This window comes from Bubalus kerabau, chromosome 4 (genome assembly GCF_029407905.1).
Source record: "Bubalus kerabau isolate K-KA32 ecotype Philippines breed swamp buffalo chromosome 4, PCC_UOA_SB_1v2, whole genome shotgun sequence".
In the NCBI taxonomy this organism is placed as follows: Eukaryota; Metazoa; Chordata; class Mammalia; order Artiodactyla; family Bovidae; genus Bubalus; species Bubalus kerabau.
The window spans coordinates 104,293,384-104,321,176 of NC_073627.1; the positions used below are offsets into that span (position 1 = coordinate 104,293,384).

At 40.7% G+C, this 27,793-nt stretch overlaps 1 protein-coding gene across 3 annotated transcripts in view; it reads left to right on the forward strand.

Annotated features, from left to right (window-relative positions):
- The first annotated feature begins 3,851 nt into the window (after positions 1-3,851).
- Positions 3,852-27,793, forward strand: part of ERMP1 (endoplasmic reticulum metallopeptidase 1) — a 56,090-nt gene continuing 32,148 nt past the window's right edge. For 2 of the 3 annotated variants that reach the window (XM_055578147.1, XM_055578146.1), the window contains exons 1-4: positions 3,852-4,246; positions 5,576-5,877; positions 9,592-9,719; positions 10,350-10,455. In XM_055578147.1, the coding sequence (XP_055434122.1) occupies positions 3,903-4,246; positions 5,576-5,877; positions 9,592-9,719; positions 10,350-10,455 (880 nt within the window). In that variant the 5' untranslated portion in view covers positions 3,852-3,902. The remainder of the gene's footprint in view (positions 4,247-5,575; positions 5,878-9,591; positions 9,720-10,349; positions 10,456-27,793) is intronic. The other variant, XM_055578145.1, reaches the window with a different exon arrangement.

Consider the following 27,793-nt stretch of genomic DNA (forward strand, 5'->3'; position numbering starts at 1 on the left):
CGGGTAGTGCACCTTCCCAGTCGGTCTCTAGGTTAACAGGGTACCGCAGCAACTCCATGTTGGAGATGCGGAGCTTTGAAGCAGACAGGCTCCTTGCAGCAGCATGCAGGAAGAAGACGAGATGCTCACTAGGATCTACTCTAAAACCAAGGCTCATCCCCCCACAGGGCAACATGGAGGGAGGAATACCTTTTCTAAACCTTCCTTTCCAGAGTGCCATAAGCAATAGGCTGTTTTGGGAGCTGACTAAATTAGATCTAATTCCTTCATCTGTTACCTGTAAGTTCGTCAGCTATTAAGTGGGAATAAAAATACCTTCTTTTCAGGATTCTTGTGAGAACCAAATGAGATAGTGTATTAAAGCACTTAACACGGTGCTTGGCTCATGGCAGGTATTCAAGAAATAATAGCTATTATTTTTCTTAGTCTGTTAAATGGAGTCAGTGTCTACCTCACATGGTTATGATGATCTGTGATTAGATCACAGTACATGGAAGCACAAGGCTAGGGCTCCTCTGTGCAGTCCTATTTCTAGTCTGAAGGGCTAGGAGCCTACTATTTTTCAGAGCCTGTTCTAATGCTCCCTACGAAAGCTGGGCCATTGCCTTCATGATGTATAAATGATGACCCTCGTGCGGTCTTTTAAAAGCAGTCTCTTTTCTCATGTTTCCAAGTTTATGGAGATCAGTGGAGAAATAACTCCAGAAAGAATGAAGGGATGGAGCCAAAGCAAAAACAACACCCAGCTGCGGATGTGACTGGTGATAGAAGCAAGATCCGATGCTGTAAAGAGCAATACTGCATAGGAACCTGGAATGTCAGGTCCATGAATCAAGGCAAATTGGAAGTGGTCAAACAAGAGATGGCAAGAGTGAATGTCGACATTCTAGGAATCAGCGAACTCAAATGGACTGGAATGGGTGAATTTAACTCAGATGACCATTATATCTATTACTGCAGGCAGGAATCCCTCAGAAGAAATGGAGTAACCATCATGGTCAACAAAAGAGTCTGAAATGCAGTACTTGGATGCAATCTCAAAAATGACAGAATGATCTCTGTTTGTTTCCAAGGCAAACCATTCAATATCACAGTAATCCAAGTCTATGCCCCAACCAGTAATGTGGAGAAGCTGAAGTTGAATGGTTCTATGAAGACCTACAAGACCTTTTAGAACTAACACCCTAAAAATATGTCCTTTTCATTACAGGGGACTGGAATGCAAAAGTAGGAAGTCAAGAAACACCTGGAGTAACAGGCAAATTTGGCCTTGGAATACGGAATGGAGCAGGGCAAAGACTAATAGAGTTTTGCCAAGAAAATGCACTGGTCAGAACAAACACCCTCTTCCAACAACACAAGAGAAGACATGTATAGACATGGACATCACCAGATGGTCAACACCGAAATCAGATTGATTATATTCTTTGCAGCCAAAGATGGAGAAGCTCTATACAGTCAGCAAAAACAAGACCAGGAGCTGACTGTGGCTCAGATCATGAACTCCTTATTGCCAAATTCAGACTTAAATTGAAGAAAGTAGGGAAAACCACTAGACCATTCAGGTATGACCTAAATCAAATCCCTTATGATTATACAGTGGAAGTGAGAAATAGATTTAGGGCCTAGATCTGATAGATAGAGTGCCTGATGAACTATGGAATGAGGTTCGTGACATTGTACAGGAGACAGGGATCAAGACCATTCCCATGGAAAAGAAATGCAAAAAAGCAAAATGTCTGTCTGGGGAGGCCTTACAAATAGCTGTGAAAAGAAGAGAAGCGAAAAGCAAAGGAGAAAAGGAAAGATATAAACATCTGAATGCAGAGTTCCAAAGAATAGCAAGAAGAGATAAGAAAGCCTTCTTGAGCGATCAATGCAAAGAAATAGAGGAAAACAACAGAATGGGAAAGACTAGGGATCTCTTCAAGAAAATCAGAGATACCAAAGGAACATTTCATGCAAAGATGGGCTCGATAAAGGACAGAAATGGTATGGACCTAACAGAAGCAGAAGATATTAAGAAGAGATGGCAAGAATACACAGAAGAACTGTACAAAAAAGATCTTCACGACCCAGATAATCACGATGGTGTGATCACTGACCTAGAGCCAGACATCCTGGAATGTGAAGTCAAGTGGGCCTTAGAAAGCATCACTATGAACAAAACTAGTGGAGGTGATGGAATTCTAGTTGAGCTATTCCAAATCCTGAAAGATGATGCTGTGAAAGTGCTGCACTCAATATGCCAGCAAATTTGGAAAACTCAGCAGTGGCCACAGGACTGGAAAAGGTCAGTTTTCATTCCAATCCCAAAGAAAGGCAATGCCAAAGAATGCTCAAAGTACCACACAATTGCACTCATCTCACATGCTAATAAAGTAATGCTCAAAATTCTCCAAGCCAGGCTTCAGCAATATGTGAACCGTGAACTTCCTGATGTTCAAGCTGGTTTTAGAAAAGGCAGAGGAACCAGAGATCAAATTGCCAACATCTGCTGGATCATGGAAAAAGCAAGAGAGTTCCAGAAAAGCATCTATTTCTGCTTTATTGACTATGCCAAAGCCTTTGACTGTGTGGATCACAATAAACTGTGGAAAATTCTGAAAGAGATGGGAATACCAGACCACCTGACCTGCCTCTTGAGAAACCTATAGGCAGGTCAGGAAGCAAGAGTTAGAACTGGACATGGAACAACAGGCTGGTTCCAAATAGGAAAAGGAGTACGTCAAGGCCCTATATTGTCACCCTGCTTATTTAACTTCTATGCAGAGTACATCATGAGAAACGCTGGGCTGGAAGAACACAAGCTGGAATCAAGATTGCTGGGAGAAATATCAATAACCTCAGATATGCAGATGACACCACCCTTATGGCAGAAAGTGAAGAGGAACTAGAAAGCCTCGTGATGGAGGTAAAAGTGGAGAGTGAAAAAGTTGGCTTAAAGCTCAACATTCAGAAAACGAAGATAATGGCATCCGGTCCCATCACTTCATGGGAAATAGATGGGGAAACAGTGGAAACAGTGTCAGACTTTATTTTTCTGGGCTCCAAAATCACTGCAGATGGTGACTGCAGCCATGAAATTAAAAGACGCTTACTCCTTGGAAGGAAAGTTATGACCAACCTAGATAGCATATTCAAAAGCAGAGACATTACTTTGCCAACAAAGGTCCGTCTAGTCAAGGCTATGGTTTTTCCTGTGGTCATGTATGGATGTGAGAGTTGGACTGTGAAGAAGGCTGAGCGCTAAAGAATTGATGCTTTTGAACTGTGGTGTTGGAGAAGACTCTTGAGAGTCCCTTGGACTGCAAGGAGATCCAACCAGTCCATTCTGAAGGAGATCAGCCCTAGGATTCTTTGGAAGGAATGCTAAAGCTGAAACTCCAGTACTTTGGCCACCTCATGCGAAGAGTTGACTCATTGGAAAAGACCCTGATGCTGGGAGGAATTGGGGGCAAGAGGAGAAGGGGACGACAGAGGATGAGATGGCTGGATGGCATCACTGACTCGATGGACGTGAGTCTGAGAGAACTCCGGGAGTTGGTGATGGACAGAGAGGCCTGGCGTGCTGCGATTCATGGGGTCGCAAAGAGTCGGACACGACTGAGCGACTGATCTGATCTGATCTTCCATTTATTAATCTGCATCCCAATGCCAGGCAGGAACCCCTGCATAAGAAGGCACACCCATCACACCCAGTTGGCTGTGGGCGCTGCCGCTGAGCCTCAGGCAATCTACCCAAAGAACCTGAGGCGCGGCGCCGCGGGAACCGGCCAATCAGAAGAAGTTTGGCCCTCTGCAGTTTCCGTCCGCTCACTAGGAGGCGCTGCGGCCGCCGCGGCGGCTCCCAGAGCTGTCGCGGGCCGGGGCGGTTGGACTGGCTGCTGGTTCTCGTGGCCATGGAGTGGGCTTCGGAGTCGGGGGCCGTGAGGCGGCACCGCATCGGAGGGGAGCGCCGGGACGGCCCGGCGGCCGCGCAGCAACCGGAGAGGGAGGCCCTGGCGCAGGAGCCCCTGGCGGACGCGTGCGGCGGAGGCGCAAGGACGCGGAAGCCGAGCGGGGAGGGGAGCGCTGGTGGCGGGAGCCGGGGCACGGGGACCGGACTGTCTGAGGCGCGCGCCGCGCTGGGGCTAGCGCTCTACCTGCTCGCGCTGCGGGCGCTTGTGCAGCTCTCGCTGCGGCAACTCGTGCTCCGAGGGGCAGCTGTTGGCCACCAGGGAGAGTTCGACGCGCACCAAGCCAGGTACTGCTCCTCCCACCAGGCCGGTGCTTTTCTTTTCGGCCCGGGGCGCCTCACCTGGGTGTACCCGCCCCGCGGGACCACCCGGGCTCGCCGGCCCTGTCCGGCTGCACGTGGGGTGGAGTGAGGGTGGCCTCGCGTGTCCCCTTTCTAGAGGTACAATTTAAGGGACGCGGGGCTCGCATTGTCCCCTGTTGAAGCTCGTGTTGCTGGTGGTCAGGGCATTACGTCGGCTTTTCCAGCCACTTTCTGGTTGTTAGTCGTCCCCCATCTCTCAGAGCAACTTAACACTTTTTACTCGCCCTCCTGCTATACAAACGAAAAGCTGTGAAATTTGTGAACCCAGTTAGGTTTTCGGGGAGGGTTCGGAAGGGAATAATGCAGTGATCTAAGTTTTTGAGGGTACAGGTCTCAAATCTGAGCACTCTGGAGGCTTTCTCTGGAACACGGCACATTCACAATTTTAGTTTTAGAAGTTCTGAGATTCCTGGAGCTTGTTCTTGGCGTGTCAGGTTTTTTTGTTTGTTTTAATTAAAACTTTGCTCATTGATTTCTTTTAAGTATGCCAGAAAACGTGAGTTAAGTCAGAGGTTTTGTAAAAACCTAAGTGTAAAAACCAAAGCTCATAAAATCATGCTTGCAGAGTTTTCAACAACTACTGTGTTTCAAAAAAACTTTTAAGTACAAAGCACTGAAATCTTATTTTTTTTTAAAGACTTCCTGAAACACACCTCCGCCCCCTTTTTTCCTGATTTGGAATGCAGTGAAAAGACAAAAAAAAATTTTTGTTTGTTTTAGGGGTAGAGTTGGTTTAGCCTGAATTGAAGTTACTAGGCCCTATGTGCACACTGGGAGGGCTGAGTCCATTCTTCAAAATCAAAAGTTCTTCTTTGCTTATTTAACGTCTTGACTAAATTGTCTTTGCTCATTGGTTTTTGCTGCTTAGAATCAGTAACCCAGAGTCAATAACCCTCCAGAGTATGACAAAATAAAGTTGTATGCTGTCCCATCTAGCCATCAGCAGTTAGCATTTTGAGTAAACTTCCTGGTCCTTTTATTGATTCTGTGTGGGTGCTGGGAGAAGTTGGGAGTGGTGTGGGTGGAGAAAACTGAAGGGATGAATTCATGAAAGGCAAAAAAAAATGATGGAACTCAGCAAGTGATTTTCACATGTTACCTGAAATATTAAAGGCAGCCTTTTTGTGTGAGAAGAACTTGTTTTATGTCAAAGAACTTATCTTTTGGGGAGGGAGAGTGTGGAGGGAAAGTTGCTCAAAGTGTTAGTTTTCAGCCAGCACGCCCTGTCATCATGCTTCTTTTCGTTGCTTCCAGGGATTATCTTGAACATATAACATCCATTGGCCCCAGGACTACAGGAAGTCCAGAAAATGAAATTCTGACAGTACATTACCTTTTGGAACAGATTAAACTGATTGAAGCTCAAAGCAACAGCCTTCACAAGATTTCAGTAGATGTACAACGGCCCACAGGCTCCTTTAGCATTGACTTCTTGGGAGGGTTTACAAGCTACTATGACAACATTACCAATGTTGTGGTAAAGCTGGAACCCAGAGTTGGAGCCCAGCATGCTGTCCTGGCTAACTGTCATTTTGACTCAGTGGCGAACTCACCAGGTATGTGCCTGTTTTTTTGGTCATTTTGAGGTCCTCATAGTCTCCAAAGTTTGTTAACTCCAAACTGCTTGAGCAATTGTGGGACACCATTTTTTGAGACAAACCCTTTTTTCATTGTGGTGGAAGACAGGATAATTAGAATAGTATAATTTTGTTTATGAGTCTACCTTTTAGTATTCTCTCAAGTGCTTTATTTACTTAATTTTCAAACATTAGTGCCAGCTGCCCAGCTACAGGGCATTGAGTGTTTCTACCAGACTGAAATAGCCTTATCATTGTTACCAGTGTGTGTTCTTGAGTCCTGGAGTTAGGTTCTGCCCCTTCAAGTGTTTACTCAGCTAGGTGTTGTGCTAGGCTCTGGGAATGTGGGATAAAGGAACAGTCTTGGCCTTCATGGGACGTGTAATTGGAGACTCATTCTCCTAGCAATTTCTTTCGACCTGTTAAGTGAGAATTTTGATCCATTGGTGATGCCATACTCTTAGAGCACGTTAATTATTAATCCATAAATCTTGCCCTGAAAATAGTTTACCAAAATAGAGTACTTGATGTTTAGGACACGGCCTGAAACAATAAATATTTGTTGAATGGATATCTCCTAAATTCAACTTCAGTTTTTTAAAGCAAGATTCCTCAGAGAAAGGTTTTCAGTAGCTAAGGAATGTACATAGGGAAGAATAGAAAATAGCATTTTACAGTGAGATGGCATCTGGTTCAGTCCCCTCATTTGACATAGGAATACACTTAGCTGACTACCACCGATCTGAGACAGGGCCTGGACCTGGGTTTCCTGGCTAGTCGGTTCTTTTAGCTGTATTTGAAAGAAAGGAGAATAATAGGATGTAGTTAATGTTCCATTTGGCAAACTACTTAACCTCTTCTTTCCTCAGTTTCTGATCAGAAAAATAGAGAGATAATAGTACTTTCTTAATGGCATTGCTTAGAGGATTAAGTGAGGATTAAATATGAGTGAAGCAGTAGACTAGCAACTGGCATGAAAAATCCTTTTTTTTGTTATTAGTATTTATTTAATATTAAGTTCTTCCAGAATGTTTAAACTTAAATCAGGCCCAATGTAGACATGCAGAGTTATACAAAGTCTAAAATAAAATTTATCTGCTTGATAAAATTTTTTATACTAGGATATCTTTAGTTGGAAGTCTTGCCAATTGCATTTAGAATGTAACATGCTTTTTCAAAAATCAGCATGCACTCATGTTTTTTTTACAAAGTCAGAAATACCTTTTTGTGTTGGGGAAATTAGTGGTCTTTTATGTCCAATTCAAAGTAGTAATAAGCATCACCCTTTGCCTACTGTTTTGATGCTTAAAATCTAGGAAGGAACAAATTAACACCATGGTTATTTAAGAGCATTATGTAAGAAAGATGTGTCTACAAGTGTCAGAAACAGTGCTAAATGTTAGAAATCATATATGGAGTCTGGGCATAAGGATGGGATTATTTGGTTACTGGAACCCATTTTTAACTAAAATTTTATAAGGATACCCATGCCAACAATCTCAGGGAAATTTCTGTCATTAATAAATTGTTAAAGATAGTTTTAAAGACATTTATAAAATAGACTCTCACCTAAATTTTTTTAGTGGATGAACAAATTGAAGCATGAGTATTTTTTAAGAGTGCTTCTCAGCAAGAGATCTGATAGGAACTGATATCAGTTAGGAGTAGTGTTACCCACAGAAAGGCCTTAAATACCTTCTTGGGTTTGCACGGTTCCAGGCTGTTATTCTGGAGGTGGCTTCAGTTTCAATGATAATTCTAAATGGAAAGGGATGTTGGTTAAGGATACAGCCCTTTTGACACTGTCCTCTAACTTTCCTTCTCTTTCTTAAAAATGTCTGACCCTTCTCTAGGTTTGTTCTCAAACACCAGAGCTATTAAAATAGATGATAAAAGTACAGTTTAACTTTTAATCCACCCTACAGAGATATATATCTTTCAACTTCCATTTGTCTTCTTTTGAATAAAGAAAAATTTTACTGCTTTTTTTTTTAAAGTAACTCACAGTCTCAAAGTTAAAGACCATTTATTTCATTTGGTTCTTGAAAGATGGCACTTTTTATTGATAGCTACATGTACTTCCTGCTCGATAGTATTGAGGTAATTATTACTTTGTTTCACTTTGATTAAATTACAGTCCAGTAATCACTACTAAGACAAGTATAGCTAACAGGTAGTTTCTTCTCAAGCAGGAATGAGGTCTTGAATTTAATAGCACCAGAACAAACACTTTAGCTGGCTGCAGAGCAGTCCATAAATGTGTAGAGAAAAGAAGGGAAGACTGACACTGAACGCCTACCACATGCATACTAGACACTCTGCGTTACTTTGTCATCCTCACAGCACATCTGTGAGTAGGTGTCATCAATTTGTCCTTCAGTCCAGGAAGGAGAAAAGGGGCAGAGCTAGAATTTACATCCAAGTCTTTCTTACTCCAAAACCTACACTAATCTCTGTAGCACCCTGCCTCCCAGCATGTAAACCCAGAAATGCTGTTGCCTGGGTTATTACTGTGCCTATTTACTTTGATTATTCTTTAAACTTTTCATTATGGAAAATTCCAAGTGTATACACAAAGAATAGTTTAATGAACCTGAGTGTACCTATCACCCAACTTCAACAGTTCAATCTTGTTTTTTCTGTACTCCCCCACTCCCGCCCCTTGACTATTTTGAAGCAGATCTCAGGTATATCAGTTCCTCTGTAGATATTTTGGGCTGTATCATTGAAAGATAAGAACTCTTTTTTTGACATGCTCATAATACCATGAATTACCTCACTGAAAAACTTAGTAGTAATTCCTTAATACAGCAAATTGGAGTAGGAAATGGCCACCGACTCCCATATTCTTGCCTGGAAAATCCCATGGATAGAGGAGCCTGGCCGGCTTACAGTCCATGGGGTCACACAGAGTCAGACATGACTGAACATGCTAACAACATCAGCTAATATCCAGTTAGTTCTTTTAATTACCTCTTACGGTACTTTTAAAAGTGTCTAAGTACAAAAGTCACCTTTATAGTCATGTTCAATTAATATCTAAAGTTTCTGAATCAAGAGGTTAAGTGATTTGATAAGGTCCTCTGTTTTATCAATTCTTAGACCTGGGATATTATTAATACTTTAGTCATTAACCCCCTTTCCTGTTTCTTATTAGGTGTCTTCTTTATATTTTTCCATCACACGATCCCCTTGGAGAAACTTTAAAATAATGCTACACGATCCAAACTGACCCCTCTAAATGTGGAATGATCTGCAGCTTTTATGATTTTGGCAGAAAAACTACCAGGAAAGGAGTGGGTGGCAGTTGGAGATGACATAGGAAACCAGAAGTGAAGATACTACAGAGGATGTGAATAAGGATAAATTAAATTGCTTTTGGTGATGAGAATGCCAGTGTTCAGTATTGCTTTAGGTCCCCTCTAGTTGATTAGTTAACAAATACTAACTGAGCAACCGCTGTGGGACCAGGCACAGTTGGAGTTACTGAGAGTAAGTCAGCGAGCAAACCAAAGATCCCTGTCCTCTGGAGGTCACTGCTGGTGGGTGCAGTTATTACCTGATGACGCCAGAGCGGTGCTACTGCAGCTGTTGTGATGCTGCCTTGGTAGGAAAACTCCTTTTCTTGCCATGATGGTTTGTGCTATAAAGGTTTTAAAATCTGAGAAGCAAATCTGTTTTTCTGATTTAAAGGTGCCAGCGATGACGCAGTTAGCTGTTCAGTGATGCTGGAAGTCCTTCGTGTCTTGTCGACATCTTCAGAAGCCTTACATCATGCAGTCATATTTCTCTTTAATGGTGCTGAGGAGAACATCTTACAAGTGAGCCTTTTACTATTTTAAAGACTAGGCTTGAGTAATAGTGACAATGAGAATAATAATAATAGCTAATCCATAGGTTTTGATGGAGTAGTATAAAATGACATGTGAAAGAAATACTGTACTAGGCAGTACTTTAAAAAAAAATCGATAGCCACTTATGTATTCATGCTTAATTTTGAAAACTCAGGACAGATCATCTTGTCAGTGTTTAATTCATTAAAGAGCTCTCTGATGGCATAATTATTTGCCTCAGGTTTTCTAGAGTTTCAGAGATGTTTTGAGGCAGGCATACGTCATGAGTGCCCTTCCATAGGAGTAGTGCCTTCTTTTGTTTTGTGCTTTCTTTTGCACAGGCTCACACTTAACTAAAGATGCTATTTGGCTTCACTTGTGGGGATGAGGCTGCCTTCTGTGACGAGTGACTTTCCACTGAGCAAACTGCACACAGCCGTTAGTCAGAGGGACAGAAACAGAGGAAGTCTTTCGATCCTGCCTTTGAAGAAAATGATTGTGCTGTTTTTTTCTTTTTCTTTGCCTCATCAGCATAGACGTTCCATCTTTTAAAAAAGCAAAATAAAGACTTCAATAATATTAGATTGTTTACCCAGTATTTGTTTTCTTCTCATTCAGGCCAGTCATGGTTTTATTACCCAGCACCCCTGGGCCAGCTTGGTCCGTGCATTTATTAACTTGGAGGCAGCAGGTGTAGGAGGGAAAGAACTTGTATTCCAAACAGGTACGTGAGGCTATGCATTGTATATTGTAATGCAATTTGTGTTTTTATAAAAGTGGAGAATTTCTGAATGTAAATAATCTAATGAACATTCTTTTTAAAGCATGAGATAGTTTTAGCTTGTCTTTTTAAAGTTTTTAACAAAATAATATTTAATGTTGTAAAAATCCGGTAAATCATACTAGAGTTCAGAGCTCAGATTTGTTTAGTTAGGAGATACTGAAATCTGCTGTTGGTAGTTTCATGCTATTATTTTTCTGCTCTGTTAGAAGTTGTAATGCATTTTAGTCAGAGATGTTGCATTTGTTAGAAACTTAATAATGAACACTGTCTTTAGGCATGAGGTGGGCTAAGGGAAGTGTGTAAGGTGATATGGGAACTTTTTAAATATTTTTAGCACCTTTCACAGACATGGTATTGTTTAAGTTACAAAAATATGCTAAGTGTGTCTTCATAACCTAAACAATACACATTTTAATATTCTCCATCCAACTTTAGATTTTTTCCACTCAAATGTATATTTTAACTTCAGTTAAACCTTTGAGAATCTCAAAGTTACGTGGTCAGAAGCAAGGTTCTCCCTTCTTTTCAACTCATAGCTTTCTGCTTACTCTTCATCTAAATAGTGAGAAGAAGCTGGTATGTAATGTCTGTGGGGGTAAGTGGATGACTCACTATTATCCATTTCCCTCTAATTCTTGGATATTGGTCAGGATAGGAGAAACACTTGATATAATAACTACCAGATCAAAAAGCAGCAGGAGAACATTCTATAAGCAGAGAGGACACTGTGTCTTTCTTTTCTCTGAAAATATCTGGACCACACATGAGCAGGAGTGTGTCTTTTTATAGTTTCTCTCCTGGAAGTATACTTTAAGTACCTTCACATCCATGCTTTATTTGTTTATTTTTGGCATGGTGGGCCTTCATGGATGCATGCAGGCGAGCAGGGCCTACTTTTCACTGCTGTGCACGGGCTTCTCATTGTTTTGGTTTCTCATTGCAGAGCACGGGCCCTAGGCGAATGGGCTTCAGTAGTTGCAGCGTGCGGGCTCCGTAGTTGTAGCTCGTGGGCTTAGTTGCTCCACGGCATGTGAAGTCTTCCAACACCAAGGATCAAACCTGTATCCCTTGTATTGGCAGTTGGATTCTTATCTACTATTCCAACAGGGAAGTGCCACACGCATTCTTTTTAATTTGTTATCACAGGACCCTGCCCCTGAACTTCTGTAACCCAGAGAAGAACCAGTTTTAGGGTTTAGTCTGTGCTTTTCCTGAATTTTTTCTGTGCATATGTATTAATTCATGCATACATATTCTGTGTGTATATATTAATATATCTTTCATACATATAATCCAGAGAAGTTAAAACACATTTACCTAACTTCTGGGTATATATCCAAAAAAAAAAAACCCCCCAAACCCCATTAATTCAAGCATACATGCAGTGCGATGTTTCTAGCAGCATGATTTACAATTGCCAAGATATGGAGGCAACTTGTGTCATCAACAGATGAATAGATAAGTGTGTGTGTGTGTGTGTGTGTGTGTGTGTGTGTGTATGTACAGTGAAATACTATTCGGCCATACAAAAGAATGAAATTTTGCCATTTTCAGCAATGTGGATGGACTTGGAGGATATTGTGCAAAGTGAAATAAGACAAAGACAGATACTGTGTGATATCACTTATATGTGAAATCTAAAAAATACAACAAACTAGTGAATATAACAAAGCAGGAGCAGACTCACAGAACAAAACTAGCAGTTACCAGTGGTGGGGGGCGCTCTACAGAGGTGAGGGAGGAAGAGGTACAAACTGTTGAGGGTAGGACAGGCTCAGGGATGCATTGAACAACATGGGGAATATTGCCCATACTTTGCAGTAACTTAGATGCAGTACCCTTTAAAAATTGTGTTCAAAAATTTTTAAAAAAGAGACACATTAACCTAGGGTTAGCGAGGGCAAGACACAAGTCATTTCATTTATTTCTTTACATTTATTGAGTACTCACTTTACTGGTTTAATTTATAGTCCATGCTCTTTCTACTAAATGCAGACAGTTAAGCTCAAGAATCCTACAGTTTACATTTTAGATATATTGGCATTATTATGTTAATAACAGTCACCACTGGATGGTGGGCATTGCTGATGGAGCTGTGGTGTGAGTGACTAGAGGGGAGGATGGGGCAGACTGTGAAAAGCCAATTTGAATTCGCCATTGCTTCATAAACTTAAAACCAGAGTTGCCATTGCAGCTTTACTTATACTCTTTATAGTTTTCTGTACTGTTTACATTTTTGCATTTCATATGGGCTTCCCTGATAGCCCAGCTGGTAAACAATCTGCTTGCTATGCAGGAAACCCTAGTTCGATTCCTGGGTCGGAAAGTTCTCCTGGAGAAGGGATAGGCTACCCACTCCAGTATTCTTGACTGGGAAATCCCATGGAGGGAGAGGCCTGGTAGGCTACAGTCCATGGGTCACAAAGAGTCGGACACAACTGAGTGACTTCACCCACTCACTCACCCACTCCAGTATTCTTGGGCTTCCCTGGTGATTCAGATGGTAAAGAATTCACCTGCAATGTGAGAGACCTGGGTTCGTTCCCTGGGTTGGGAAGATCCCCTGGAGAAGGGCATGGCAACCCACTCCAGTATTCTTGCCTGGAGAATCCCCATGGACAGAGGAGCCTAGTGGGATATAGCCCATGGGATCGGGAAGAGTTGGATACAACTGAGTGACTAAGCACAGCACGTGATTAGTAATAAAACAAAAAACAGACTTGTTACTAGTTAGCAATATATATGGCTTAGCGAGTAAAGAATCTACCTACAGTGCAGGAGACACAGGAGTCGTGGGTTCAATCCCTGGGTCGGTAAGATTCCCTGGAGTAGGAAATGGTACCCAGTCCAGTATTCTTGCCTGAAAATCCAATGGACAGAGGAGCAATATATATACAGCTTAAGTGTTCTACTTACTCTAGAATACAATTCCCATATTTCAAAATTAATTTTCTTTGTGAAGGGGCATTCTACAAAAGATTTGTAAAGAATGTTTTTCCCTTTTCTTTGAGTCTTTGTATGCTGTTTTCCCTCTAGATTTTGGTAGTTTATTCTTGTGGCTAAATGCTCTGCCCCAAAGCTTTCTGGGCATTTTCGGGTGGTCTAATACCTTTCTCAGTATATCTCTCACTTCCCAATGTTCTTGCTACAAAACACTAGCTTTCTCATGGGCATTGCTTTCAGAAAGCTAGTTAGTGTTGCTTCCATGTCTGAAGGGGCAGGAGGAGGCCTCCTGGGTCTGGAGTCCTGGGGATCACTGCCAGACCAGTCTGTCCTCAGCTTCTGCAGCAGGCGCTTTTATCCTGAACAGTAGTGTTTGTCCTGCCTGGGAATGTTTCAGTTAAAACAGTTTGTACTCTGTAGTGTCCTGTTGTCGCTTCAGAGAGACATTCATTTGGGGAGGTTTTAGTGACTAGAATAATCACTACTACTTATTTTTCTTTAAAAGGGCCAGAATGCATGAAAGAATGGCATAATTTATCAGACTGATGATATATATCACGAGTCAAGGCTTAATTTAATAGATTTGAAGGTGTTATAAAATTCATTGTTTAAAATTTTAAAGTGATTAAACCAGTAATATATGTTCCTTGTAAAGAAATTATACGCTACCAACCTTGAGTAGAAGGAAGCCCATAAACAACGGGGTCAATGAAATCTTTTTTTTTTCCCTCTTGTGAAAAATATCCATGACCCTGTAATGTTACAACCCACAGCAAACTATTGCTATAGTTTAGTCTCTCTCCTTCTGGGATTTTTTTTTTTATTCATCTCTATATAAATATATAAAATATGTACTATATGTAGTCTTGAATTTGACTTGAACAAGTCTTTATTGAATTTGTTACAATATGGCTTCTGTTTTATGTTTGATTTTTTTTGTCTGTGAGGTATGTGGGATCTTAGCACCCTGAGCAGGGATCAGACCCAGACCCTCTGCATTGGAAGGTGAAGTCTTCACCGCTGGACCATCAGGGAAGTCCCCAGTAGTTCTTAGGTATATTTACAGAGTTGTCAGTCATCACTACAATCAATTTCAGAATCTTTTCATCTCCCACCCTTTGGGGTGATAACCCCAAAGAGAAACCCCATACTCATGAGTGGTCTGGCTTCTTTCACTTGTTCTTACAGTATTCTTTGATGTTATGCATGTTGTAGTGTGTGTCAGTACTTCATCCTCTTTTAAAAATTATTATTACTGTTATTTTTTGGCCACACCACGTGGCTTGCAGGGATCTTAGTTCACCAACCAGGGATTGAACCTGCACATTTGGCAATGAAAACGTGGAGTCCTGACCTCTGGACCACAAGGGCATTCCTGAGTACTTCATTCTTTTTTATGGCTAGATTATATTCCATGTAGGAATATCCTGCATTTCATTGATCCAGTCATCAGTTGATGGACATTTGGGTTGTTTCCATGTGGCATGTGGGATCTTAGTTCCCTGACCAGGGATTGAACCTGAGTCCCCTGAATTGGAAGGTGGATTCTTAACCACTGGACCATTAGGAAAGCCCCTATGTCATCTTTTATTATAAGCTAAGAAAAGTGCACAGCTCTGAATGCTCAGCTTAATGAATTTTTATAGACTGAGTAAGTAATGTAACTAGAACCCAGATCAAGATTGAGAGTATTTTGGTTGCTTCCAGAAGCCTCTGCTGTGGTCCCTTCTCAGTCATTCCTTCCCCAGGATCACCATATTTTAACTTGTTTCTTGGTAGATTTAATCTTGTTTGTGTTTGAACTTTAAATTGACTCATACATAGTGTTTCTTTTGTGTGTGGCTTTTTTTTCTCCTCAGTATTATGTTTGTAAGATTCATCTGTGTTACATTTAGTTCATTCTTTTTCATTGCCAAATAATACTCCATTGACAAGGATATCCATTGTACTAGTGATGTTAGATTGTTTCTAGGCTTTGGCTCTTATGAGTGGTCTTATGAACATTCTTAATGAGTGTCTTTCATATACATGTTTGTGTATGCACATTTCTTAGTGAAACTAGAGTCATAAAGTGTGTGTAGTCTCAGGTTTGGTAGATAGTTTTGGTAAATAAATGCCATGCTGAGATGCAAAAATCCTAAAAAAAAAAAAAATTAGTAAACTGAATCCAGCCATGTATCAATATGTGTATTTATATGTATATGTGTACATACAAAAAAGGTAATGTTTCCAACCAGATTGAGCTTATTTCAGGAATATAAGATTTTTCAACTTTCAGGTATACAACATAGTGACCCAGTATTTGTGTGTGTTGCAAGATGATCATCAATAAGTCTAGTTAACATCCATTACCATACAGATGCAGGTTTTTTTTCCTTACGTTGAGAAGGTTTAAGATCTGTTTTCTTAACAACTTTGTTAAAATTAAAAAAATTAATTGGAAGATAATTGCTTGACAGTGTTGTGTTAATTTCTGCTATACAACAACATGAATCAACTGTAAGTGTACATATACCCCCTCCACTTTGAGCCTACTTCCCATACCCGTCCCACCCCTCTTGGTCGTTGCGGAGCGCTGAGCTGAGCTCCCGTGTTACACAGCAGCCTCCCGCTAGCTGTTTCACGTATGGCAGTGTATATATGTCAGTGCCGCTCTCTCTTTATCCTACTCTCTCCTTCCCCTGCTGAGTCCACAAGTCTCTTAGCAGCTTTCAAGTATGCAATACAGTATTATTAACTTTAGTCCCCATGCCATACACACATTATGTCTCCGTAACTTACTTATTTTATGACTGGAAGTTTGTGCCTTTTGGCTACCTTCACCCATTTCCCCCACTCCCCTCCCCCCATATTTGGCAACCACAGTCTGTTCTCTGTATCTGTGAAGTCCTTTTCTCAGGGGAGGGGTCAGGATTCCATGTGAGATCAAATGGTGTTTATCTTTCTCTTTCTGACTTAACTTCATTTAGGATGGGCTGAATGATATTCCAGTGTGTGTGTGGAAGAAAAAAATTTGCAACTGTATGATAATGGGGGTGTGTGTGTGTATACACACACACACACATTTTCCTTATCCATGCATCTGTTGATGGATGCAGGTTGTTTCCATGTCTTGGCTATTGTAAATAATGCTCCAGTGCATATGGGGGTGCAGATATCTTTTTGAGTTTGTTTTTGTTTTTTTTGGATAAACGCCCAGAAGTAGAATCATATAGTTTTTAATTTTTTGAGAAACTTCTATACTGTTTTCCCTAGTGGAAGCACCAATTTACTTTCCTACCAACAGTGCACAGGATTCCCATTTCTCCACATCCTTAGAAACACTTATTTCTTATCTTTTTGATAGCAGCCGTGCTGACAGGTATGAAGTGATATGTCACTGTGATTTTGATCTGTGTATACCTGATGATTAGTGATGTTGAGCACCATTTAAGTACATCTTAGGCATCTGTTTACCATCGTTAGACAAGTGTCTATTCAAGTCCTGTGCCCATTTTTTTAACCAGATTGTTTGGGATTTTTTATTTTGCTCTTAATTTGTATGAATTCTTTATATTTTAGATATTAACCCTTTATCATATATATGGTTTACAAACATTTTCTCTCATTCAGTACACTGCCTTTTCATTTTGTTGATGATTTTCTTTGGTGCGCTGAGGCTTTTTAGTTTGATGTAGCCCTGCTTGTTTATTTTTTGCTTTTGTGAAATCCAAAACATCATCACCAAGACCAATGTCAGGGAGCTCACTACCTATGTTTTCTCCTTGGAATTGTTTGATTTCAGTTTTATGTATTCAATCTTTAACCCATTTTGAGTTAACTTTGTATATAGTATAATATAGTTGTTCATTTCCATTATTTTGTGTGTGGCAGTCCAGTTTTCCCAGTACCATTTGTTTCAAACACTGTTCCTTACCCACTGTATATTCTTCTCTCCTTGTTGTAAATTAATTGACCATATATGTATGGAGTTACTTCTGAATTCTCTGTTCTGTTTCATTGATCTGTGTTTCTGTTTTTATGCCAATATCATACTGTTTTCATGACAAGAGCTTTGTCATACAGTTTGCAATCAAGAAGTGTGATGTCTCCAGCTTTGCCTAAGTTCATGTCCAGTGAATCAGTGATGGCATCCAACCCATCTCATCTTCTGTTGCCATCTTCTCTTTCTGCCTTCAATCTTTCCCAGTATCAGGGACTTTTCCATTGAGTTGGTTGTTTACATCAGGTGGCCAAAGTATTGGAGCTTCAGCTTTAGCATCAGTCCTTCCAAAGAGTATTCAGGGTTGATTTCCTTTAAGAGTTACTGGTTTGATCTCCTTGCTTTCCAAGAAACTCTCAAGAGTCTTCTCCAGCACCACAGTTCACCCTCGTTAAGAGACCCTTTAGTTCCTCTTTGCTTTGTGCCATTAGAGTGGTATCATCTACATATCTGAGGTTGTTGATATTTCTCTTGCCAGTCTTGATTCCAGCTTGTAACTCATCCAGCCTGGCATTTTGCACAATGTGCTCTGCATGTAACTTAAATGCTGCTGCTAAGTGGTTTCAGTCGTGTCCGACTCTGTGCGACCCCAGAGACGGCAGCCTACCAGGCTCCCCCGTCCCTGGGACTCTCCAAGCAAGAACACTGGAGTGGGGTGCCATTGCCTTCTCCAAGGCATAAAAGTGAAAAGTGAAAGTGAAGTCGCTCAGTCATGTCCGACTCTTCGCGACCCCATGGACTGCAGCTCACCAGGCTCCTCCGTCCATGGGATTTTCCAGGCAAGAGTACTGGAGTGGGGTGCCATTGCCTTCTCCATATAACTTAAATAGGGTGATAATAAACAGCCTTGACATACTCTTTCTCAATCCTGAACCAGTCCATTGTTCGGTATAAGGTTCTAACTATTGCTTCTTGACCTGTGTATAGGTTTCTCAGGAAACAGATAAGATGGTCTGGTATTCCTGTCTCTTTAAGAATTTTCCAGTTTGTTATGATCCACACAGTCAAAGGCTTTGATGTAGTCAATAAACCAGGAGTAGATGTTTTTATGGAATTCCCTGGCTTTCTCTATGATCCATCGAATATTGGCAATTTGATCTCTGGTTCCTCTGCCTTTTCTAAACCCAGCTTGAACATCTGGAAGTTCTTGGTTTATGTAATGCTGAAGCCTGGCTTGGAGGATTTTGAGCATAACCTTACTAGTGTGGGATATGAGTGCAGTTGTCCAGTGGTTTGAACATTCTTTAGTGCTGCTCTTCTTGGGAATTGGGATGAGGATTGACCTTAATGGCACCCCACTCCAGTACTCTTGCCTGGAAAATCCCATGGACAGAGGAGCCTGGTAGGCTGCAGTCCATGGGGTTGTGAAGAGTTGGATATGACTGAGCGACTTCACTTTCACTTTTCACTTTCATACATTGGAGAAGGAGATGGCAACCCACTCCAGTGTTCTTGCCTGGAGAATCTGAGGGACGGGGGAGCCTGGTGGGCTGCCGTCCATTGGGTCACACAGAGTCGGACACGACTGAAACGACTTAGCAGCAGCAGCAGCAGCAGCAGTCCTGTGGCCACTGCTGGGTTTTCCAAATTTGCTGACATATTGAGTGCAGCACTTTAATAGCATCATCTTTTAGGATTTTAAATAGCTCTGCTGGAATTCCATCTCCTCCAAGCTTTATTGACAGCAGTGCTTCCTATATCCCACTTGACTTCACACTCCAGAATGTCTGGCTCTAAATGACAGACTACACCAATGAGGTTATCTGGGTCATTAAGATCTTTTTTGTATAGTTCTTCTGTGTATTTTTTCTGGATATTTTCAATCTCTTCTGCTTCTATTAGGTCTTTACAGTTTCTATCCTTTATTGTGTCCATCTTTGGAAGAAATGTTACTTTGATATTTCCAATTTTCTTGATGAGGTCTCTAGTCTTACCCTTACTGTTGTTTTCCTCTGTTTCTTTGTATTCATTGAAGAAGGCCTTCTTGTATCTCTTTGCTGTTCTCTGGAACTCTGCATTTAGTTAATTTATGAGCACACAATTTCTTCCATTTATTTGTGTTATCTTCAGTTTCTCTCATCAGTGTCTTAAAGTTTTCAGTGTATGTGTCTTTCACCTCCTTGGTTAATTTGTTCCTTGGTATTTTATTCTTTTTAATACAATTGGAAGTGGGATTGTTCTCTAAATTTCTTTTTCTGATAGCTCATTGGTGTATAGAAATACATCTGGTTTTGTGGAATGATTATATATCCTGATGGTATATGAAGATGGCTTAATATTTAAAAGTCACTCTGTAGTTCATCACATTACCACCTCAGTTGAAAATCTCAGTGTAATCATCTCAGTATATAAAGAACAAGGTTTATGTTCCTTCAATAACAGTACATTTATCATATTCAGAAAGTATGATATTAATATAAAACTGTCAGTGAATAAACTGCATATTCAGATTTCTATTGTTCTGATAACATTTTAGCTGTTTTTAATCTGAGTTCCAATTCAGGATCAAACAGTGGAGATATTTTGATGTATCATAATCATTACTTAACATACAAGTAAAAAATATGTGTGAACATAATTATTATAAAGTCAATACACATCTAACTTCAATATGTGAAAGAGGATAGACTCTGGCCACACGCTCCCAGAAGTTTTCCACCTGCCCTTTCTCAAACACTAGGTTGGTGCAGAAGTAACTGTGGTTTCGGACCCTGAATTTTAAATCAGTATAATTAGGCTAACACACATCTTTATTAATAAAATAGGAACCATCACAGTCAATACATATTTGCCAACAGGAAATAAAAATAGGAACCATCACAGTACGTTTTTGCCAATAGGAAATAAGTTTATTTCTGTAGCATAACAATCTGCTCTTTCGAATTCAACAAACTCTTGGAAAGCATTTTCTGTGTACTCCTGGTTGTGGAAGCATTTTCCCTGCAAAATGTTGAGATGCTTGAAGAAGTGGTAGTCAGTTGTTAAGAGGTCAGGTGAATATGGCAAATGAGGCAAAAGTTCGTAACCCAATTTGCTCAACTTTTGAAGTGTTGGTTGTGCAATGAGTGGACAGGTGATGTGGTGGAGAAGAACTGGGCCTGTTCTGTTGAACAGTGCCAGCTGCAGACATTGCAGTTTTTGGTGTATCTTATCAATTTGCTGAGCATACTTCTCCGATGTAATGGTTTTGCTAGGATTCAGAAAACTGTAGTAGATCAGAGAGGCAGCAGACCACCAAACAGTGACCATGACCTATTTCTGATGCAACTTTGGCTTTGGGATGTGCTTAATTTTGGTCCAGTCACTGAGCTGGTTGTCTCTGGTAGTATAAAATCCACTTTTTGTTGCATGTCACAATCTGATTGAGAAATTGTTCATTGGTGTTGTATAGAATAAGAGAGGACAACATTTCAAAATGATGTTTTTGATTTGTAGTCAACTCAATTCAGTTCAGAGAAGGCAGTGGCACCCCACTCCAGTATTTTGCTAGGAGTTGGACACGACTGAGTGACTTCACTTTGACTTTTCACTTTCATGCATTGGAGAAGGAAACGGCAACCCACTCCAGGCTTTGCCTGGAGAATCCCAGGGACGGGGGAGCCTGATGGGCTGCCGTCTATGTGGTCGCACAGAGTCGGACACGACTGAAGCGACTTAGGAGCAGCAGTAGCAGCAGTTCAGTTCAGTCTCTCAGTCATGTCCGACTCTTTATGACCCCATGGACTGGAGCATGCCAGGCCTCCCTGTCCAGAACCAACTTCCAGAGTTTATTCAGACTCATGTCCAATGAGTCCATGATGCCATCCAACCATCTCATCCTCTTTCATCCCCTTCTTTTCCTGCCTTCAATTTTTCCCAACATCAGGGTCTTTTCCAATGAGTCAGTTATTTGCATTAGGTAGCCAAAGTATTGGAGTGTCAGCTTACCATCAGTCCTTCCAATGAATATTCAGGATTGACTTCCTTTAGGATGGACTGGTTGGATCTCCTTGGAGTCCAAGGGACTCTCAAGAGTCTTCTCCAACACCAGGGTTCAAAAGCATCAATTCTTCGGCACTCAGCCTTCTTCACAGTCCAACTCTCACATCCATACATGACCGCAGGAAAAACCATAGCTTTGACTAGATGGACCTTTGTTGGCAAAGTAATGTCTCTGCTTTTGAATATGCCGTCTAGGTTGGTCATAACTTTTCTTCCAAGGAGTAAGCGTCTTTTAATTTCATGGCTGCAGTCACCATCTGCAGCAATTTTGGAGGCCCCCCAAAATAAACTCTCTCACTGTTTCCATCGTTTTCCTATCTATTTGCCATGAAATGATGGGACCAGATGCCATGATCTTAGTTTTCTGAATGTTGAGCTTTGAGCCAACACTTTAAGCTTTTTCACTGTCCTCTTCACTTTCATCAAGAGGCTCTTTATTTCTTCTTCACTTTCTGCCATAAGGGTGTGTGTCATCTGCGTATCTGAAGTTATTGATATTTCTCCTGGCAATCCTGATTCTAGATTGTGCTTCATCCAGCCCAGTGTTTCTCATGATGTATTCTGGATAGAAATTAAATAAGCAGGGTGACAATATACAACCTTGACGTACTCCTTTCCCTGTTTGGAACCAGTCTGTTGTTCCATGTCCAGTTCTAACTGTTGCTTCCTGACCTGCATACAGATTTATCAGAAGGCAGGTCAGGTGGTCTTGTATTCCCATCTCTTTAAGAATTTTCCACAGTTTGTGGTGATCCACACGGTCAAAGGCTTTGGTATAGTCAATAAAGCAGAAATAGATACAGTTAACTCATGAGGCACCCAATTACTGACCTTTTTCACTTTTCCAATTTGCTTCAAATGCCAAATGACTGTAGAATGGTTGACATTGAGTTCTCGGGCAACTTCTTGTGTAGTTATAAGAGGATCAGTTTCAATGATCTTCTCAGATGGTTGTTGTCAACTTCTGATGGCCAGCCACTGTGCTTCTTACTTTCAAGGCTCTCGTCTCCTTTGCAAAACTTCTTGAACCACCACTGTACTGTACGCTTGTTAGCAGTTCCTGAGCCAGATGTGTTGTTGATGTTGTGAGTTGTCTCTGCTGCTTTATGACCCATTTGAAGTCGAATAAGAAAACTGCTCAAATTTGCTTTTTTGTCTAACATCATTTCCATAGTCTAAAATACATAGAAAATAAACAGCAAATAATAATTTATTAGCAGTTGACTGGCTACAGTCCAGTCCAGTTCAGTCGCTCAGTTGTGTCCGACTCTTTGTGACCTCATGGACTGCAGCACGCCAGGCTTCCCTGTCTGTCACCAACTCCCAGAACTTGTTCAAACTCATGTCCATCGAGTCAGTGATGCCATCCAACCATCTCATCCTCTGTCTTCCCCTTCTCCTCCTGCCCTCAATCTTTCCCAACATTAGAGTCTTTTTCAGTGAGTCAGCTCTTCGCATCAGGTGGTCAAAGTATTGGAGCTTCAGCTTCAGCATCAGTTCCTCTAGTGAATATTCAGGGTTGATTTCCTTTAGGATTGATTGGTTTGATCTCCATGCTGTCCAAGGGACTCTGAAGAGTCTTCTCCAGCTCCACAATTGAATGTATCAATTCTTCTGTGCTCAGCCTTCTTTATGGTCCAACTTTCACATCATATATGACTACTGGGGAAAGCACAGCTTTGACTTTATGGACCTTTGTTGGCAAAGTGATGTCCCTTTTTAATACACTGTCTGGGTTTGTCATGGCTCTTCTTCCAAGGAGCGTCTTTTTAATTTCCTGGCTGCAGTCACTGTCCACACTGATTTTGGATCCCAAGAAAATAAAATCTGCCACTGTTTTCACTTTGTCCCCCATCTATGTGCCATGAAGTGATAGGACCAGATGCCACGATCTTTGTGGTTTGAATGTTTAGTTTGAAGCCAGCTTTTTCACTCTCCTTTTTCATCCTCATTAAGAGGCTCTTTAGTTTCTCTTTGTTTTCTGCCATTAGAGTGGTATCTTCTGCATATCTGAGGTTGTTAATATTTCTCCCAGAAGTTTTGATTCCAGCTTAAGATTCATCCATCCCACCATTTCTCATATTCTCTGCATATAAGTTAAGTAAACAGGGTGACAATATATAGCTTTGACATACTCTGTTCTCAAGTTTGAACCAGTCCATTGTTCCATGTCCAGTTCTAACTGTCGCTTCTTGTCCTTCATACAGGTTTCACAGGTGACAGGTAACATGTTCTGGTATTCCCATCTCTTGAAGAATTTTTCCATAATTTGTTGTGATCCACACAGTCAAAGGCTTTGGCGTAGTGAATGAAGTAGAAGTAGATGTCTTTTAGTATTCCCTTGCTTTTTCTATGATCCACTGGATGTTGCAATTTGATGTCTGGCTCCTCAACCTTTTCTAAATCCAGCTTGTACATCTAGAAGTTCTCAGTTCATGTACTGTTGAAACCCAGCTTGAAGGATTTTGAGCATTACTTTGCTAGCATATGAAATGAGTGTAATTGTGTGGTAGTTTGAACATTCTTTGGCATTGCTTTTCTTGGAATTGGAATGAAAACTGACCTTTGCCAGTCTTGTGGCCACTGCTGAGTTTTCCAAATTTGCTAACTTGTTGAGTGCAGCACTTTAACAGCATCATCTTTTAGGATTTTAATTAGCTCAGTTGGAATTCCACCACCTCCAGTAGCTTTATTTGTAGTAATGCTTTCTAAGGCCTGCTTGACTTTATATTCCAGGATGTCTGGTTCTAGGTGAGGAACAACACCACTGTGTTTATCTGTGTCATTAAGACTTTTTTTGTATAGTTCTTCTGTTTATTCTTGCCACATCCTCTGCTTCTGTTAGGTCCTTGCCATTTCTGTCCTTTATCATGCCCATCTTTGCATGAAATGTTCCCTTGGCATCTCCAGTTTTCTTGATGGGATCTGTAGTCTTCCCCATTCTGTTTTCCTCTCTTTCTTTGCACTGTTCACTTAAGAAGGCTTTCTCATTTCTCCCTGCTATTCTTTGAAACTCTGCATTCCATTGGGTATATCTTTCCTTTTCTTCTTTGCCTTTCACTTCTCTTCTTCTCTCAGCTCCTTGTAAGGCTGCTCCCTTGTGTGTGTGTGTTTATTTCAGTGTTTTTCATGTGTTTTATTTTATGGATTTTATATTATGTTATAACCATTTTAATGCATGACTTGATCCAGTTCAGTCCAATGGCAGCCCCTTCAGCTGGTGCCTGTCCTTTTGACACGTCTCTGACGTGTTTGAGCACTTCCTTTCTGTCACAAGATGTTCTCACTTTTGAGTATTTTCCTGGCCTCAGATTTGGAATTGGGCACATCTCTAGGGAGAACTGGTTCTTTTGGTGGATAATGGTATTCAAAAGCAAAGAGCCTGATGCTGAGTATGTTTTTCTTTATGTTTATCTTGTTTGGGCTTTTTAGGGCCTTTTGAATTCATAGCTTGGTGGTGTTTCCTATAAGTTTTCAGAAATTATTGGCCTTAACTTCTTTTAAACATTGCTTCTATTCCCGTCCTCCCCTTCCTCTGGGATTCCAGTTACTCATGTTAGACCTTTATACTCTATCCCATATGTCTTATAAGCATTTTTGAGTTTTCTATCCCTGTTTCCTTTTGTGCTTTAATTCTCTGGATCTATCATTTTTCTTCTGCTGTTTTTACCTTTGTTTCTTTTTTTTTTTTTTCCTGTTAACCTCCAACTTTTATTTATTTATTTTTAATATAAATTTATTTATTTTAATTGGAGGCTAATTACTTTACAATATTGTATTGGTTTTGCCATACATCAACATGAGTCTGCCACGGATGTACATGTGTTCCCCATCCTGAACCCCCCTCCCTTCTCCCTCCCTGTACCATCCCCCTGAGTTATCCCAGTGCACCAGCCCTGAGCATCCTGTATCCTGCATCGAACCTGGACTGGTGATTCATTTCTTATATGATATTATACATGTTTCAATGCCATTCTCCCAAATCATCCCACCCTCTCCCTCTCCCACAGAGTCCAAAAGACTGTTCTATACATCTGTGTCTCTTTTTCTGTCTCGCATACAGGGTTATCGTTACCATCTTTCTAAATTCCATATATATGCATTAGTATACTGTATTGGTGTTTTTCTTTCTGGCTTACTTCACTCTGTATAATAGGCTCCAGTTTCATCCACCTCATTAGAACTGATTCAAATGTATTCTTTTTAATGGCTGAGTAATACTCCATTGTGTAGATGTACCATAGCTTTCTTATCCATTCATCTGCTGATGGACATCTAGGTCGCTTCCATGTCCTGGCTATTATAAACAGTGCTGCGATGAACATTGGGGTACACGTGTCTCTTTCAATTCTGGTTTCCTCAGTGTGTATGCCCAGTAGTGGGATTTCTGGGTCATAAGGCAGTTCTATTTCCAGTTTTTTAAGGAATCTCCACACTGTTCTCCATAGTGGCTGTACTAGTTTGCATTCCCACCAACAGTGTAAAAGGGTTCCCTTTTCTCCACATCCTCTCCAGCATTTATTGCTTGTAGACTTTTGGCTGGAGAAGGCAATGGCACCCCACTCCAGTACTCTTGCCTGGAAAATCCCATGGATGGAGGAGCCTGGTGGGCTGCAGTCCATGGGGTCGCGAAGAGTCAGACACAACTGAGCAACTTCACTTTGACTTTTCACATTCATGCATTGGAGAAGGAAATGACAACCCACTCCAGTATTCTTGCCTGGAGAATCCCAGAGACGGGGGAGCCTGGTGGGCTGCCGTCTATGGGGTCGCACAGAGTCGGACACAACTGAAGTGACTTAGCAGCAGCAGACTTTTGAATAGCAGCCATTCTGACTGGCATGAAATGGTACCTCCTTGTGGTTTTGATTTGCATTTCTTTGATAATAAGTGATGTTGAGCATCTTTTCATGTGTTTGTTAGCCATCTGTATGTCTTCTTTGGAGAAATGTCTGTGTAGTTCTTTGGCCTATTTTTTGATTGGGTCGTTGGAACAAAATAGAAAGCCCAGAGATAAATCTACACACCTATGGACACTTTATCTTTGACAAAGGAGGCAAGAATATAGAATGGAGAAAAGACAATCTCTTTAACAAGTGGTGCTGGGAAAACTGGACAACCACTTGTAAAAGAATGAAACTAGAACACTTTCAAACAGCATACACAAAAATAAACTCAAAATGGATTAAAGATGTAAACATAAGACCAGAAACTATAAAACTCCTAGAGGAGAACAGAGGCAAAACACTCTCTGACATAAATCACAGCAGGATCCTCTATGACCCACCTCCCAGAGTACTGGAAATAAAAGCAAAAATAAACAAATGGGACCTAATTAAAATTAAAAGCTTCTGCACAACAAAGGAAACTATAAGCAAGGTGAAAAGACAGCCTTCAGAATGGGAGAAAATAATAGCAAATGAAGCAACGGACAAAGGACTAATCTCAAAAATATACAAGCAACTCCTGCAGCTCAATTCCAGAAAAATAAATGACCCAATCAAAAAATGTTTTTACCTTTGTATTAAGCTGTGTATGTATGAAAATTCTTAACAGCAGTTATTATTTTCAGTTCTAGGGTTTCTATTTGACATACTCTCTGTTAATAGTTTGTACTTGTCTAGTGATGCCCTTGCTATTATCTATGTTTTTGAATAATTAATATTTATTTTAAAATTCATGCCTGGTAACTCCAGTATCTGGGTCACGTAGGTATCTGATTCTATAGTGTTTCTTCACCCCTTCTATTCTCCACCATTTATGTTTTTTTTTTTTTTCCCTGTAGGAAAGCAAATGATTATCTGGTTATAAAGTTATAAAAATGTTAATATTCTTGGATTCTCTGAAATGGAGTTACTTGATCTGTCAACATCAGATAACTTTTTGCTAAATTTAGTTATAATATACAACCCCTGAATCTCAGTGGATGACAACAGCAAAGGTTTATTTGTTGCTCATGTTACATTCTGGTCCCATGGATATTGTGTTCCATGTGTCTTATTCATCCTGGGATCCAGGCTGAAGAAGCCCCCATCAGGGACATAGTGATCTCAGGGCCAAAGTTAATGGGAGAGGTGGACCCCATGTGATGGCTTTTCAGGGTCTGTGTCTCTCCCATTCACAGTCAGTTGGCTGAAGCAATTCATGTATGTGCTGCTTCCACAGAAGGCATTGTAAGTTATGTGAGAGGGAACAGTGAATAATTGGGGACAGTAATATAATTTATCTTGCTATCTGAAAGAAAAAACTCCTATATTTGAAAACTGTATATGATGGAGATGTTAATGTGGAATTGTTAATAATGATAAAAGTTATGTTTAATAATAAGGAACTTTATGATATATTCAGTAATTATGCAGTTATTAAAATGAT